The following is a 14,973-nucleotide window of genomic DNA, read 5'->3' as shown; positions in this document are numbered from 1 at the left end:
AGGAGTACATGAGAACCGTACATGCTGCTCAATTTTGCTGTGAACTTAAAACGGCTTTAAGAAAATAAAGTCCTGGGGTGCCTGGGTGGCTCAGACGGTTAAGCATCTCCCTTTGGCTCAGGTCATGATTTCAGGGTCCTGGGATCGAGCTACACATGGGGTTCCCGACTCAGCAGGGGTCTGCTTCTCCTTCTTAATCTGCCTCTCCCCCTGCTTGTGCATGCTATCTGTCTCAAATAAATTTAAAAAAAAAAAAATCTTTAAGAAAAATGAAGTCCTTTTTTAAAGTCCTTTAAAAAAAAGAGAGAGACTAGACCTATTCTTTCATCGACACTGAGCTAGACAACCAGAAAGCAATACTAGCAAAGTGGAGGTAAAAAGGACTTTCTTTCTTTTTTTTTTTTTTTTTAAAGATTTTATTTTATTTATTTGACAGAGAGAGATCACAAGTAGATAGATAGAGAGGCAGGCAGAGAGAGAGAGAGAGAGGGAGGCAGGCTCCCTGCTGAGCAGAGAGCCCGATGCGGGACTCGATCCCAGGACCCCGAGATCATGACCCGAGCCAAAGGCAGCGGCATAACCCACTGAGCTACCCAGGCGCCCCTAAAAAGGACTTTCAACACAGACTTCCATACCCAGCTAAATTACCAACTGAGGATACAGACATTTACATCCACATATGGGCTCAAAAATTACATTTCCCACGAATATCTGGAAGTTACTGGAAGATATTCTTCAGAAAACAAGTGAGAAAAGATTCATAAACACACAGGATCCAAGAAACCACAGACATAAGCTAGCACCACAGAAGTCCAGCATGACTTCTGCGACAGGAGCAGAGACCCACGTGGATGTGAACAAGAGGCCAGGGACTTAAGGAAAGTCCTCTCCCCTAAGCTGGCACTACACAGCTGCAAGTTTAAAAAATAACTCCTACCACAGACAAGGTAACTCTGACTTTAACAGAGCTTCTAAAAGTAGAAGAAAATCAGGAGAGAAAAGAACAGAAAAAGGAAGGTCAAAGAGGCCTTAGAGGATGTGACATTACCTCACAACTACACTGAAGACTCCTTTCTTGCCCATCTAATGACATACTATAGCGGCAAGACTTGGGGAGGGACACACTAACAGACCGCCTGCTGGTATGAGGCTAAATCCATACAAAACCCATGAATACCTCCCAGAATTACATACGCATTTAAGATCTGATTCAGGTCGCCTAGATCCATCCCAATGACAAGACATGGGCAGGACAAACAGACAAGTGTATTCACTGCAGTCATCATGTCTAATACAGAAGAAGAGACACAACCTTAATGTCCAAGTAACCGACCTCCGAACACGTGAGTATGAATAGCATTCAGCTGCAAAGAGGGGGAAGGAGGCACGCTACAGCCTGCCGAGGAGAGGTCACCAATGCACACTGTCCCGTGGACTGCGCCCTGACGTCAGTTTGTCATTGAAAATGGGTGGCATCACTCATCTGAGGATCACAGACTTTCCACAGAAAACAGAACAAGATCCTTTACTAGGTACTACATCTATTTGTTGATTGAAATGTGAAAAAAAAAGAACCAAAATTTATAAAATAAACTGTTCTATGACTCACAAGTTATTTAAACTGTACTAAACCAAGATGGCTAAGAAAAACTACCTTCCCTCAAGCTGTTTGAACAGCACCTCACTCAGAGATGCCTGTTCCAAAACACTCCTGCCTCCTTTTACTAAGCCTCACTTTACCGAGCTTTGCAAATACCAGACTTTTTACAAACTGAAGGTCTTTGACAACCCCGCATCGAGAAATTCTATCAGCGTCATTTTTCCCACAGTGTTTGCTCACTTCATGTCTCTGGGTCACATTTTTGGCAATTCTCACAATATTGCAAACTTCTCATTATTACAGTATTTATCACAGTGTTCTGTGATCAGTGCTTGCGACTCACTGAAAGTTCAGAAGATGGTGGGCATTTTTTTAGAATAAACTTTTTTTTTTTTAAAGATTTCATTTATTTATTTGACAGAGAGAGATCACAAGTAGATAGAGAGGCAGGCAGAGAGAGAGAGAGGGAAGCAGGCTCCCCGCTGAGCAGAGAGCCCGATGCGGGACTCGATCCCAGGACCCCGAGACCATGACCTGAGCCGAAGGCAGCGGCTCAACCCACTGAGCCACCCAGGCGCCCTTTTTAATTAAGGTATGTACATTGTTTTTAGACGTAATGCTACTGGACCAGTCTCATGTAGTTCAATCTCAGGCCTGTGAGTTCAAGCCCCACACTGGGCATGGAGCTTACTTTAAAAAGAGGAGGGGAGCGCCTGGATGGTTGGCTGAGCCTCTGACTCTTGGTTTCAGCTCAGGTCATGATCTCACGGTGGTGGGATCAAGCCCTGGGCTCCACGCTCAATGGGGAGTCTGCTTGAGCATCTCCCTCTCTCACTGCCCCTCCTCCCACTCATGCACACACTCTCTCTAAATTGGATTTAAACAAACAGACATAAACTACTGCACACAGTAGACAGACCGCAGCAGAATGTAAACATTAACTCTTAACACACACTGGGAAACCGAGACATTCACCTGACTCATTTCACTGCAATATTCACGTTATCATGGTGGTCTAGAACCCAACCTGCAACAGCTCCCAGACATGCCTTCCACCAGCTGTTAATTTTGGGTAGGCTCAGATTTTCCAAAGATAAAGACCCTGTCTATTCCAGCAGCTCATTCAGGCTAGGACTCCTCACCAATCTCATCCACGCCACACTCAGTGCCCCCAGCCCTACCAGCTCACTCACTCCCCCTGTGAACAGCTCTGCCTCTTCAGGAGCTCCCTGTCCCTGCTGCTGAGCAAATCTGCTAAGCCCACTTTCATGTGATCAGAAGCAGCCTCTGGTGGCGAGGCTTCAACAGACATAAAGGTACAGGACTATAACTTTAAGGGAGAAATCAGGGATTCTGAGAGTTAATACTCTCCTCCTACAGGTAGGAAATCTGGAAACCCATCTCTAGAGAAAATACTCATAAACACAGACACTTGGAGGCCCCAATACTGGTCCACCAGGCACCACTGGCACACTTAGGTGCACTTTAGGAAAACTGTATTAGAGACCTCAATTTCAAACAGGCAGAGAAGTAGAGAATATGACTGACTACACATTCCACTTGTCACTTTAAAGATTTGTATTTATTGGGGCACCTGGGTGGCTCAGTGGATTAAAGCCTCTGCCTTTCAGCTCAGGTCATGATCCTAGGGTTCTGGGATCGAGCCCCGCATCGGACTCTCTGCTCAGCGGGGAGCCTGCTTCCTCCTCTCTGTCTGCCTCTCTGCCTACTTGTGATCTCTCTCTCTCTCTGTCAAATAAATAAAATCTTTTAAAAAAAGATTTTTATTTATTTAGAGAAAGCATGAGTGGCAGGGGCGGAGGCTGGGGGGGAGAGGGGCAGTGGCAGAGGGAGAAGCAGACTCCCCACTAAGCAAGGAACCTGATGCAAAACTCAATTCCAGGACCCCGGGATCATGACCTGAGCTGAAGGCAGACGCTTAACTGAGCCACCCAAGCATCCCTCCACTTTTCACTTTAACCATCAACTCACTCACCGCTCTGAAAGCTTCCTGATGCTGTACAGGTTTTTCCAAGGTGACAGTACACATGGAAAACAGGGAGGGCATGGCAACCAGAAACGAGAAGAATCCAGCTAGAGAGGAAACAGGAGTTCCAAGGACAGCACGGCCATGGGGCTATAGGAGGCAGCTCAGAGAACAGGGCTGAAAGCACTACAAGAGTCGGAAGAAACCACGGACAGATGAGCTATATGGCGTTGGCTACGTGGCATATTACACTGACAGTTCTATAACGCTGTGGGGTTGTTGAAGAGACTTCAAGTTGCAAAGAAATGTAAGCAAATAGAAAAAAAATTAAGAGGGGCGCCTGGGTGGCTCAGTGGGTTAAAGCCTCTGCCTTCGGCTCAGGTCATGATCCCAGGGTCCTGGGATGGAGCCCCGGATAGAGCTCTCTGCTCAGCAGGGAGCCTGCTTCTGCCTGCCTCTCTGCCTACCTGTGTTCTCTGTCAAATAAATAAATAAAATCTTTTTTAAAAAATTAAGAAATCACTAAACTCCAGGAAAAAATAAATATGCCAAAAAAAAAAAAAAAAAGAAGAAGAAGAAGAAAGTTAATCCACTGCCTTCCTTGGCTCAGCACTGTCAGGTCCAAGAGCAATGCGTCTACTCATATTATTTACAAATGGTGAAGGTAAAGGGACAGAGTGCCTGCTTTCCGTTCGAAGTCTTTGGTACTACTTGACATTTTCAACAATAAATTTTTATTAATTTGATAAAAATAAAATCAACGTTTTAAAAATATCTGAATTGGTGCACCTGGGTGGCTCAGTGGGTTAAAGCCCACTCAGTGGGTTAAAGCTGCCTTCAGCTCAGGTCATGATCTCAGGGTCCTGGGATGGAGCCCCGCATCGGGCTCTCTGCTCAGCAGGGAGCCTGCTTCCCCCTCTCTCCCTGCCTGCCTCTCTGTCTACTTGTGATCTCTGTCAAATAAATTAAAAAAAAAAAAAATCTTTAAAAAATAAATTAATAAATAAATAAAAATATCTGAATTAAACACAGCAAAAATAGTTGCTAAATCTGAGTGTTAGGCACATGGATATATATCACTACTATTCCCTGTACCTATCTGTATCATTAAAGTATGTCATAAAAGGGGGAAAACTGCAATCCTACATAAACCAGTAAAAACGGAGACTAACTCTAGGGGAAAACACATGAAAAATATTGTGCCACAAAATAGGACTTGCTGCCCGTCATTAGGTGTATATAAATTACTGTTTTAGTGACCAATTTAATTCCAACATAATTAGATGGAAAAACCTAAGTTATTTTAAAATAGAAATTCCTAACATGTGGGACCAGATATATGAAGGGCATGCAAGCACTCAATCTCCAAGTCCTCACCGATCCCCCACGCTCTATGTCGAACACAGAGCCCAGGACTAGGGAGTGCCCAGTGATCTGTTTACCACGTGGCACTTCTAAGGCAGGGCCTCCAATCCCTCACCCTCCTCCCAGTGGAGCACAGTACACGCTCCCTCCCTTGAACCTGGGCCGGCAACACAGCCCGAGCTGGCCGGTGGGACTCCCGAGGCTCCGAACTCTGCCACGGGAACCTCGCAGTTGTGCCTGTTTCTCTGGGCCACTCACTCTAGGGACACTGTCATGTCAGTCCAGCTCCCTAGAGGCCCAGAGAAGAGGAGAAGAGTCCCTGGGCTTTCTCTCCAAGCACAGCCGAGCCCTGCTGCACCAACCCACCCATGCTTCTCGCTACAGGAGAAAAAGAACCCTTTCAGGTGAATTTTCTTCATTTGTTACGTGGGCACAGGCGCGACCGACAGAGGAGTTTAAAAGCAGCAGAGCCTTGATCTGTGTTAACAAGAAGGACGACTTAAGACGATTTTATCAACAGTACTGATCTGGGGATCAGCAACCCTTCCAAAACAGGATCTATTATCACACAACAGAGGGAAGCAAGCGACTCCACAGTCTCATGTTCAAACATCGAACAAGAGCCGAGGAGAACTTACACAGTACCTGCTTTGTCTTTAGCTCTACAGAGTATCAAGGAAGGGGCGCCTGGGTGGCTTAGAGGGTTTAGCCTCTGCCTTCGGCTCAGGTCGTGCTCAGGTCGTGATCCCGGGGTCACGGGATCGAGCCCTATATCGAGCTCTCTGCTCGGCAGGAGGCCTGCTTCCCCTCCCCTCTGCCTGCTTCCCCCTCTCTCTCTGCCTACCTGTCTGCCTGTGATCTCTCTCTCGCTGTCAAATTAATAAATAAAACCTTAGGGAGAAAAAAATGTCAAGGAAGAAGAAAATGGAAGATCAGAGGACTGGCTGGGATTAACAGTCTCTCCCTTAAGAGCAACAGCATCTCTTGGTTTAGATCCTTCGGGCACTCACACCTCAGGACACATCAGTGTAATCTGCTCATTCTTCCTGGTGACAAGGACTCAAGACCAATGATGAAAACAGGAGTGCTGGGGCGTCTGGGTGGCTCAGTGGGTTAAAGCCTCTGCCTTCAGCTCAGGTCACAGTCTCAGGGTCCTGGGATCGAGTCCCACATCGGACTCTCTGCTCAGCAGGGAGCCTGCTTCCCTCTCTCTCTCTACCTGCCTCTCTGCCTACCTGTGATTTCTCTCTGTCAAATAAATAAAAAAAAATCTTTAAAAGAAAAAAAAAAGGAATGCTGAATTTGGAATGGTGTGCAAAGAAAGAACTCTGGAAAATGAACTACTATTTCAAATGACAAACATGGATGGGAGGTTTCACTGATCAACAAAAAAAATCTAACAGCAGGGGAGCCTAGGTAGCTCAATCAGTGAAGCATCTGCCTTGGGCTCAAGACATGATCCCAGGATCCTGGGATTGAGCCCCATGTCAGGCTCCCTGCTCGGCACTCAGCAGAGAGTCTGCTTCTCTCTCTCCCTCTCTCTCCCTCTGCCCCTCCCCACCACTCATTCTCCCTCTCTGTAAGTTCGTTAAAAAAAAAGAAAAGAAAACTTAACAGCAATTTTTGCAATTAACAAAATAAAATTTAAAATATTTTACTGTAGGGGCGCCTGGGTGGCTCAGTGGGTTAAAGCCTCTGCCTTCGGCTCTGGTCATGATCCCAGGGTCCTGGGACTGGACTCCATATTGGGCTCTCTGCTCGGCAGATAGCCTGCTTCCTCCTCTCTCTCTGCCTGCCTCTCTGCCTACTTGTGATCTCTGTCTGTCAAATAAATAAAATCTTTTTTAAATAAATAAATAAATGAACATTAAAAAATTAAATATTTTACTGTAAATAGTATAATCATTGATAACAATGCTTTTTTTTAGAACAGCTATAATGGGCCAGGCACCTAGCTGAACCCCAACATGCAAGCTCATTCATTCCTAATAACCTCAGCACACCCCTGTTTATGTGATAAGAAAACAAGGCTCGAGAAGACGTGCGGGGTGCTCGTGTCTACGCGGCCTACGCGGCTGAGGCAGCCGGGATGTGACAGAATTTGACTGGCGGAGGGCCTCCGCATCAGTGTCATCTCTGACCCCAAGTACTCTTAATGACAAATGCTCAACAGTGAGATCGATATTATCTTTACAAAAGAGGAGCTAAAATAAAAAAGAGATAAGGGTTACTGAAACATCTTAATCCCTGTGGCTCTCCCACAGGGATTCCTGGGAATTCCAAATACTACCTTAATAAATGTAAGAAATAGTTCTAAATCAAAGAGCAACCATTTCTGTAGAATTCCTAGTTTTACCAGCATAACTCTCAGGTTCATCTATCAAAGAATCTTAAAATGTTATGACAGACTTTTTTCAACATTTAAATGTATTCCTGAATGGAGAGGAACTGAAGTCCTAAAGAAAATATCACTAACTTATTTCACAGTGTAGCCTGTAAGACTAACCTTCTGTTCTAGCTGCATTGCCCGTGTCCCACAAAAGTAAGAATTAATTTCTATTAAATACTTGTTTCATTTCTATCCATTTCATTCCAATAAGGTTCCTTCAAATAAACCTACAAAAAGCTTTTCTCCTTAAAAATCACTATAAATACCCTAAATCTCACAAGCTCTAGTCAAATCACTTTCACTTCTGTCAAAAAGAATCAATAAATCCTTCCTTTCTTATAATCCCATCAGGTAGGTGTTTACAATTCACTTGCTAAATTTAGTGGACAGCTGTAACTTGTTAGAAGGTGAAAGACCACGGAAAAAATACGAACATGGTCCCTGCCTTTCAAAGAAGGAAGCTGTTCTCCCCACGTGTGTGTCCGGAGTAGCGGAAAGCACAGGGCTTTAAGAACAGCAAACCACGGGGAACTACGCGAAGGTACTCCTGGCTTTCCGCAACGTTTCACACTCACTACAGAGCGCCAGGACCGCACGGCCTACCTGCATCCGCTCTGGACCGCTGGCCAGGGGTCTTCCCGAATGGGGTCTTCATTCATCTGTATTTAAGTGAGCAGCACAGCTGCCGGACTAGGGTGAAAATTGAATACTCTCCAATTTCAAACTTTTCACAGAATCTCAATGTTCCTATTAATCCATCATCCAAGTGCCTCTTTTACCAGTTCAGCGGAAACATGAGGACTCATAAGGACTCTGTAAGACAGGGAAGCAAGAGTTTGTTACTAGAACATCACAAGACCAAAAGTACCCTCACAGAAGATCTTAAACACGGTGTCAGCTCTGAAGTGCTTTTCCTCAGACCTGGGCGCCAAGGGCAGCAGCGCCTCCTAGAGGCCGCGCAGAACACCACACCGCGTCTGCCGCCTCCACCCAACCCAGGGGCTGCCACCAGCAGTCAAGGGCGGACGCCGGGGCGTCTGTGAGGATGGACCCCGCCGTAGCCCATCTCCTCGACAGGACACGAGGACCCAGCCCACAAGGGAGGAGGAGTGTCAGCACGGGAACCAAGTTCAGGTCAGAACCTTGGCTGGGCACTGGTCAGCAGCCAGCAGCCAGAGCTAGAGAAAGAGTGAGGGGCCCTGTGCACTCCCAAGCTTCAGGAAACCAGAGCAAAAGATCAGCGAAGCCGTTTGTCCTTTCAGCCAAACTGGACTCCTGTTTCACTCCACGCCGTAATACACAGGTGGAGACATGGTCTCATAAAGCATGAAAATGCTGCAAATCTCACTGAAGCCCAGGACTGCTCTGGGCTGGATATACTCGGGTTTCATGCAACCACAGGTGTTAAGCAGTGAAGGCAGTGCTGAATTAATTTTCTCGAGACAAAAATGTAACAAAACAGAATGATTAAAAAGCTGTTGGGGAGAGAAGAATCCATTTAACCAATAAAAATTCTTGAGTATACAAAACTTTTTATTATTCAAGGAAGACAGACTTAAAAATGACCAAATGTGAGAATTCACGCGTTCAGTGAGTCCCCCCAGCAGAGGCTCAGGAAGGAGGGGGCAGGCACACCTCAGCCAGCAGGAGCGCATCTTCTGGACCGGACTCTTCCCCGGTGAGGTCCCAGCGCTCTGCGGCCTCACCGCCCGAGGCCTGAGGAGCCCACGCCAAGGCTGACACGTGGCTGCCGCCCATCTCCCACGTCCACGCACAGCCACGGGAGCCGCGCTCCTCGCTCCTGCTCAGCGCCGGCTCCCCCTGCAACGCATCCACGGGACTCCCTTCCTTGCAGGGTCCTGCCTTCCGGAAAGCAGAATGCCACGGGGTCCCCCCACGCACATACTGCTCCCCACCCTGCCGCCCACACAGCCATGCAGCCACAGCACGGCCTGACTTCTTGGCCTCCAGCCGCCTGAGGACCCCGGGGCCGCTCTCCTCCTCAGCACCACCATTCTCCCCGTTCTTGGCAACAAGGCCTCTGCAAGTTGGCCCTCAGGTCTCCAACACCCTCCTTTCCAGCCACCTGCTCCCGACACCACCACTGACGTCCAGGCTCACAGTCCGCACCTTCTCAGCACCAAGGACTACCACACCTCCCGAATCCTCGTTCCAAGTCCCCCGTCCCTCACCCGGCCACCCCCACCCCACACTTTCTGCTGCAACCATGACCTCCCTCTGAGGCCTCACCACTGTGCCACAGTCCGTGGCCTTCCCTTGGGGACTAACTGCCCTCCTAACTGCTCTGACTCCTTGGACATCGACCACAACAGCTACTCCCTTGCTTTTCTCCATTTTCTTACCCTTCTTGTCCTGTCACCTTCGTGGCGAAACCCTGACCCAGCTCCCTGCCTACGGTCCACAGCTTCGCCATTAGGCAGGGTCGACCAGTTCAGAGCCCACGCGAGCGCGCACGCCCGGAGGACAGCCCCGCACACAAGAGGCCGGCCCACCCTCGAGTCGCCGGACCCGGACGGCGCCCTGCTCGCTCCCCTGCCTTTCCTACTGGCTCCCCGCCCCCCGCCCAAGCATCCTCAGCAGCGCTCGACGGGAGAACACCCCGCGATCCTGCTGCTCTGCACAAAGCGACCCGAAGACTGAGGAACAGGTTACTCTGCACAAGAACCAACGTGCCTCGCGAACTAAACACGAGGAACCCGGCCTCCCGGCGCTGCTTCCCGCTGCACACCCGTCAGGGCGGTCGCGGGATGAACGGGCCACACCTGCTCTACTTGGACACAGCGCCACGCCCACGCTGGAGGAAGAGCCGCATGCGGAAAGGCGGCCCCCAGCTTTCGGAATGATCCAGAAACACACTGTTCCAGCAGAGTTCTTCCCCCTGTCTGAGATGCAGTTGATCCTCCAACTGCCTAATCGTGCCCTGACCCTGTGAGTCCAGGAGAGAGGGCGCCTCGGTGCTGATGCGCGCCTGGCGTTGCTCTTCCCGCAGCTGCCGTGGAATGCTCTGGAAACTTCCCAGAACAAATCTCACTCTTTCCACCAGAAAGAGGAAAACTTAATTTGTTCTGAAAAAGGAGGAAAAAAAAAAAACCTTTTTAAACATACCTTTAAGTTACTCTATTAAGTGGTTTTCTGTCAACAAGACAAAGCAAAGATAAATTTTTTTTTTTGAAATTTAAATGCTGACATTGTAAAATCTTATTCCTATGAGAATAGGGAATTATAAAAGTTTTTCTCAAGTTGTACAGAAAATGCTGTCATGGGCCATAAAAAGGCAGTCCTAGGTTTGGAGAGGCCCGACGCATGTGGCCACCGCAAGGTGAAAGGGCCACACACGCCAGCGTCCCGGGGCGCCATCGCTCACACAGCATTGCCAGAAACGCTGACATCAGGCCTCTGGACCTCATCCCCAGTTTACAGTAAACACAGGTGACACGGAGCCACACGCAAGTGTCCACAAGGCTAACAGGCTGCACTCCACGGACATCTTCGCACGGCTCCAGCCGGAGACTACAGGAGCCCTGAGTGCGCCGTCTTGAGGGGAAGCTACGTGACAAGACAAGCGGAGAAATTCAAGGAACTGTGGCCTTACCACTGGCCCTTCACACACACTTGTGAAGCTGGGGTGGTACACCCAAATATGGTCCTTCTCGGGAAACACGGACATTTCTAGAGGCAGACTGCCAGAAGGCCTGCAAGTAAATGCAAGTAAATGAATGGTTCAGGAAAGAAAATGAAATACACACACACACACATGAAAACTGCAAACTACTAATTCTAAAATCTAAGTAAGGGGCGTACTAATGTTACTCTTGGAACTCTTGTTTCAATTTGAAGTTTTTCACAATAAAGAGTTGGGGAAGAAAAGATCCTGGATTTTCCTTTGCTAAATCCATCTTCAGTGAACACCGCCAACTATCCAGGCTTGCAATTCTGCTAAACGATCTTTAAAATGTGTCATTAGGGGCGCCTGGGTGGCTCAGTGGGTTAAGCCGCTGCCTTCTGCTCAGGTCATGATCTCAGGGTCCTGGGATCGAGTCCAGCATCAGGCTCTCTGCTCAGCAGGGAGCCTGCTTCCTCCTCTCTCTCTTCCTCCTCTCTCTCTGCCTGCCTCTCTGCCTACTTGTGATCTCTCTCTGTCAAATAAATAAAATCTTTAAAAAATAATAATAAATAAATAAATAAATAAATAATAAAATGTGTCATTAATTTAGTATTCCAACTTGAAATTCTCCTTCCATAATAATCTTAAAGGGGACAAGATTCTCCCAAAAGGTGTCACAGAAAAACACCGTCCGAAAGAAAGCACACGCTGTGAGTCACACGCTGCAGCCGTGTGGCTGCTCCAGGCCTCACGGCCACCAGGAGGCACATACAGGGACCACACTGCAGCACGGACGCTGCAGCAGCCTACACGGGACAGGCAGGCAGGCAGGCAGGCAGACGGCAAGGAGCACTGCCAAGAGAGAACGTCCTCCGCTAACCGTAAGCACGGAGACTGTTTCCATAAAGGGAGAGAGCACCACAAAATTCAATCCACTACATCTTACTCCCAGAAATGAGTGCTTCCACGTTTCAGATATAAAAGTAATAAACACAAAATAGAATTACATATCAAAGTATTTTCAGCCAGCTGTTATCATCAGTGTTATTTATGAAAAGGAAATAAATCTCCAAAACTGTTCAAGCAAAGATGTCAAGTCCCAAAGAGGTCTGGACCTCTGGACAATTACCAGAAAAGTGTATGAGAGCACTAATGGCCAAAATACGTCCAGTGCGAGCTGAAGCCTGGGCTGCCAAGAGTTGTCTGAAGGCCGTTGTTAGAGATGATTCAACATGGGTGGGAGGAACACATACGACCACAAACACTTACATGAAAAACAATACACAGTAAATCTGAAAAGGACCTAAATACTAGATAACACTCTTAATTAAAGTACCATAGTCACAAGGGAAAATATCCCACTGAAAAGTGTCACACTCCCTGCACTTCACTGCAAGCTTTCAAATGGCTCAACAAAAAAATGTCAGTGCAGCGAAGTGCTAGTGAATGGATCAGTGGAGGGTACACGACAGAACTCAGCTAGTTCCACATTTTCTGTGCATAGAAAATTTCATTTAAGAAGTCTCAGGGGTGGGGCGCCTGGGTGGCTCAGTGGGTTGGGCCGCTGCCTTCGGCTCAGGTCATGATCTCAGGGTCCTGGGATTGAGTCCCACATCGGGCTCTCTGCTCGGCGGGGAGCCTGCTTCCCCCTCTCTCTCTCTCTGCCTGCCTCTCTGCCTAGATGTGATTTCTCTCTGTCAAATAAATAAATAAAATCTTTTTTAATAAATAAATAAATAAATAAGTCTCAGGGGAGATGAAGAGGAGAAGGGAGTTGAGGGAAATTAGAAGGGGAGGTGAACCATGAGAGACAATGGACTCTGAAAAACAACCTGAGGGTCTTGAAGGGGTGGGGGTGGGGGAGGTTGGGGGAACAAGGTGGTGGGTATTAGGGAGGGCACGTGTTGCATGGAACATTGGGTGTGGTGCAAAAACAATGAGTACTGTTACGCTGAAAAGAAATTTTTTTTAAAAGTCTCAGGGGAAAAAAAATTAAAAAATACAATTAAAAAAAAGTCTCAGGGGGAGGGGCGCCTGGGTGGCTCAGTGGGTTAAGCCTCTGCCTTCGGCTCGGGTCATGGTCTCGGGGTCGTCCTGGGATCGAGCCCGCATCAGGCTCTCTGCTCTGCGGGGAACCTGCTTCCCCCTCTTCTCTCTGCCTGCCTCGCGGCCTACTTGTGATCGATCTCTGTCAAATAAATAAAATCTTAAAAATAATAATAATAAAATGAAATGAAACAAAACAAAAAGTAAAATGTCTCAGGAAGGGGCACCTGGGTGGCTCAGTGGGTTGAGCTGTCTAACTCGGGTTTCAGCTTAGGTCATGATCTCTGGGTCGTGAGTCAAGTGTCTGTCTGGCTCTGCGCTGGGCGCGGAGCATGCCTGGGATTCTCTCATATTCCCCCACCCGATGCCCCCACTCACCTGTGCGTGCACACGTACACTCTCTCTAAAATGAATAAATAAAATCTCATTTGAAAAAAAAGTCTGGGGTGGGGCACTTGGGTGGCTCAGTGGGTTAAGCCTCTGCCTTCGGCTCAGGTCATGATCTCAGGGTCCTGGGATCAAGCCCCGAGTCAGGCTCTCTGCTCAGCGGGGAGCCTGCCTCTCCCTCTCCCTCTGCCTGCTGCTCCCCTTGCATGTGTTCTCTCTCTCTCTCTCTGTCAAATAAATAAATAAAATATTCTTTAAAAAAAAAGTCTGGGGTAAAAAAGAACAGAGGGAGGAGAAAAGGCAAGTTTGGACCTGCTGACAACACAGGTCTACTGTAGGTGCTCAAAGGTCTGTGACTTATTTTCTAAGATGTGACTTTTTAAAATGGATTTGAAAAAACAGTAAATGGGGCATCTGGGTGGCTCAGTTGGTTAAACGTCTGCCTTCGGCTCAGGTCATGATGCCAGAGTCCTGGATGCCAGAGTCCCGCATCAGGCTCCCTGCTCAGTGGGGAGCCTGCTTCTCCCTTTGCCTGCCGCTCCCCCTGCTTGTGCTGTTAAATAAAAAAATAAAATCTTTTTAAAAATTAAAAAAAAATTTTTTTAATTAAAAAGCAAGGGGCGCCTGGGTGGCTCAGAGGGTTAAAGTCTCTGCCTTCAGCCTCAGGTCATGATCTCAGGGTCCTGGGATCGAGCCCCGAATTGGGCTCTCTGCTCAGCAGGGAGCCTGCTTCTCCCTCTCTCTCTGCCTGCCTCTCTGCCTACTTGTGATCTCTGTCAAATAAATAAGTAAATCTTTAAAAAATATATTTTTAAATTAAAAAGCAAAATATCTGTAATTCCTAAATCTAGATGGGGAACATACAAATGTTCAACTGCCGATTTCAACTCTTCTATATGCTTGGAATTTTTCACAATAAAAAGTTAAGAGAGAAATAGAATCAGTGGTTTCACTTTGTAAATCTAGAAAGAAACCCACTGGAGTACAGCTGAGAACCTTCCTAGGTTTACTGAAAATTAATCTCCTAGAATTTACCAGGAAGCACAATGGAGGGCACCTGGGTGGCTCAGTCGGGGCGGGGGAGGGCAGCTGGCTCTTGATTTCAGCTCAGATCCTGAGATCCAGCCTCACAATGGGCTCCACACTTAGCAGAGTCTGCCTGAGGGTTCTCTCTCTCCCCCTCTGCCCCTTCCCCCGCTTGCTTCAATGCTCTCTCTCTAAAACAAATAAATCAGTGGGGGGGGGGGGAGAAAATCCAAAGGATGGCACCTAAAGACAACATGACAAAGGCCTCTGGGGCAGGCTGTCCCTTTGGCTCAAACCTCAAAGTTAAACTGAAGGGCTCAGTGTGAATAAAGCGTTGCTGATTACCCAGTATCTGCCTATAATACCAAGAGGATACCTGAAGGCCTCCAAAGCCCAAACTCTCATGTATCAACAGAAGCAAAATGACTGAACAGGGGGAAATCCCTACACATCTAAACACCATGTTCTAATACAGGAGCTCTCAAGCATGGACAAAATGTCACAAATCCGGACAGGGAAATCTCCGTCTTCATTCTCCTGACCTTCAC

The 14,973-nt window shown here is 47.6% G+C and overlaps 1 protein-coding gene across 5 annotated transcripts in view; it reads right to left on the bottom strand.

Annotated features, from left to right (window-relative positions):
• Positions 1–14,973, bottom strand: part of SPIN1 (spindlin 1) — a 76,774-nt gene that overhangs the window by 31,465 nt on the left and 30,336 nt on the right. For 3 of the 5 annotated variants that reach the window (XM_046021969.1, XM_046021972.1, XM_046021968.1), the window contains exon 2: positions 7,945–8,154. The exons of 1 other annotated variant lie outside the window; for it this stretch is intronic. In XM_046021969.1, the coding sequence (XP_045877925.1) occupies positions 7,945–8,000 (56 nt within the window). In that variant the 5' untranslated portion in view covers positions 8,001–8,154. Of the gene's footprint in view, positions 1–7,944; positions 8,155–8,976; positions 8,999–14,973 lie in introns of those variants that run through there. One more of the 5 variants, XM_046021971.1, reaches the window with a different exon arrangement.

Source organism: Meles meles, chromosome 11 (assembly GCF_922984935.1).
Source record: "Meles meles chromosome 11, mMelMel3.1 paternal haplotype, whole genome shotgun sequence".
NCBI classification, from domain to species: domain Eukaryota; kingdom Metazoa; phylum Chordata; class Mammalia; order Carnivora; family Mustelidae; genus Meles; species Meles meles.
The sequence above is the reverse complement of the archived record's forward strand: the minus strand, read 5'-3'. Positions and strand labels throughout refer to the sequence as shown.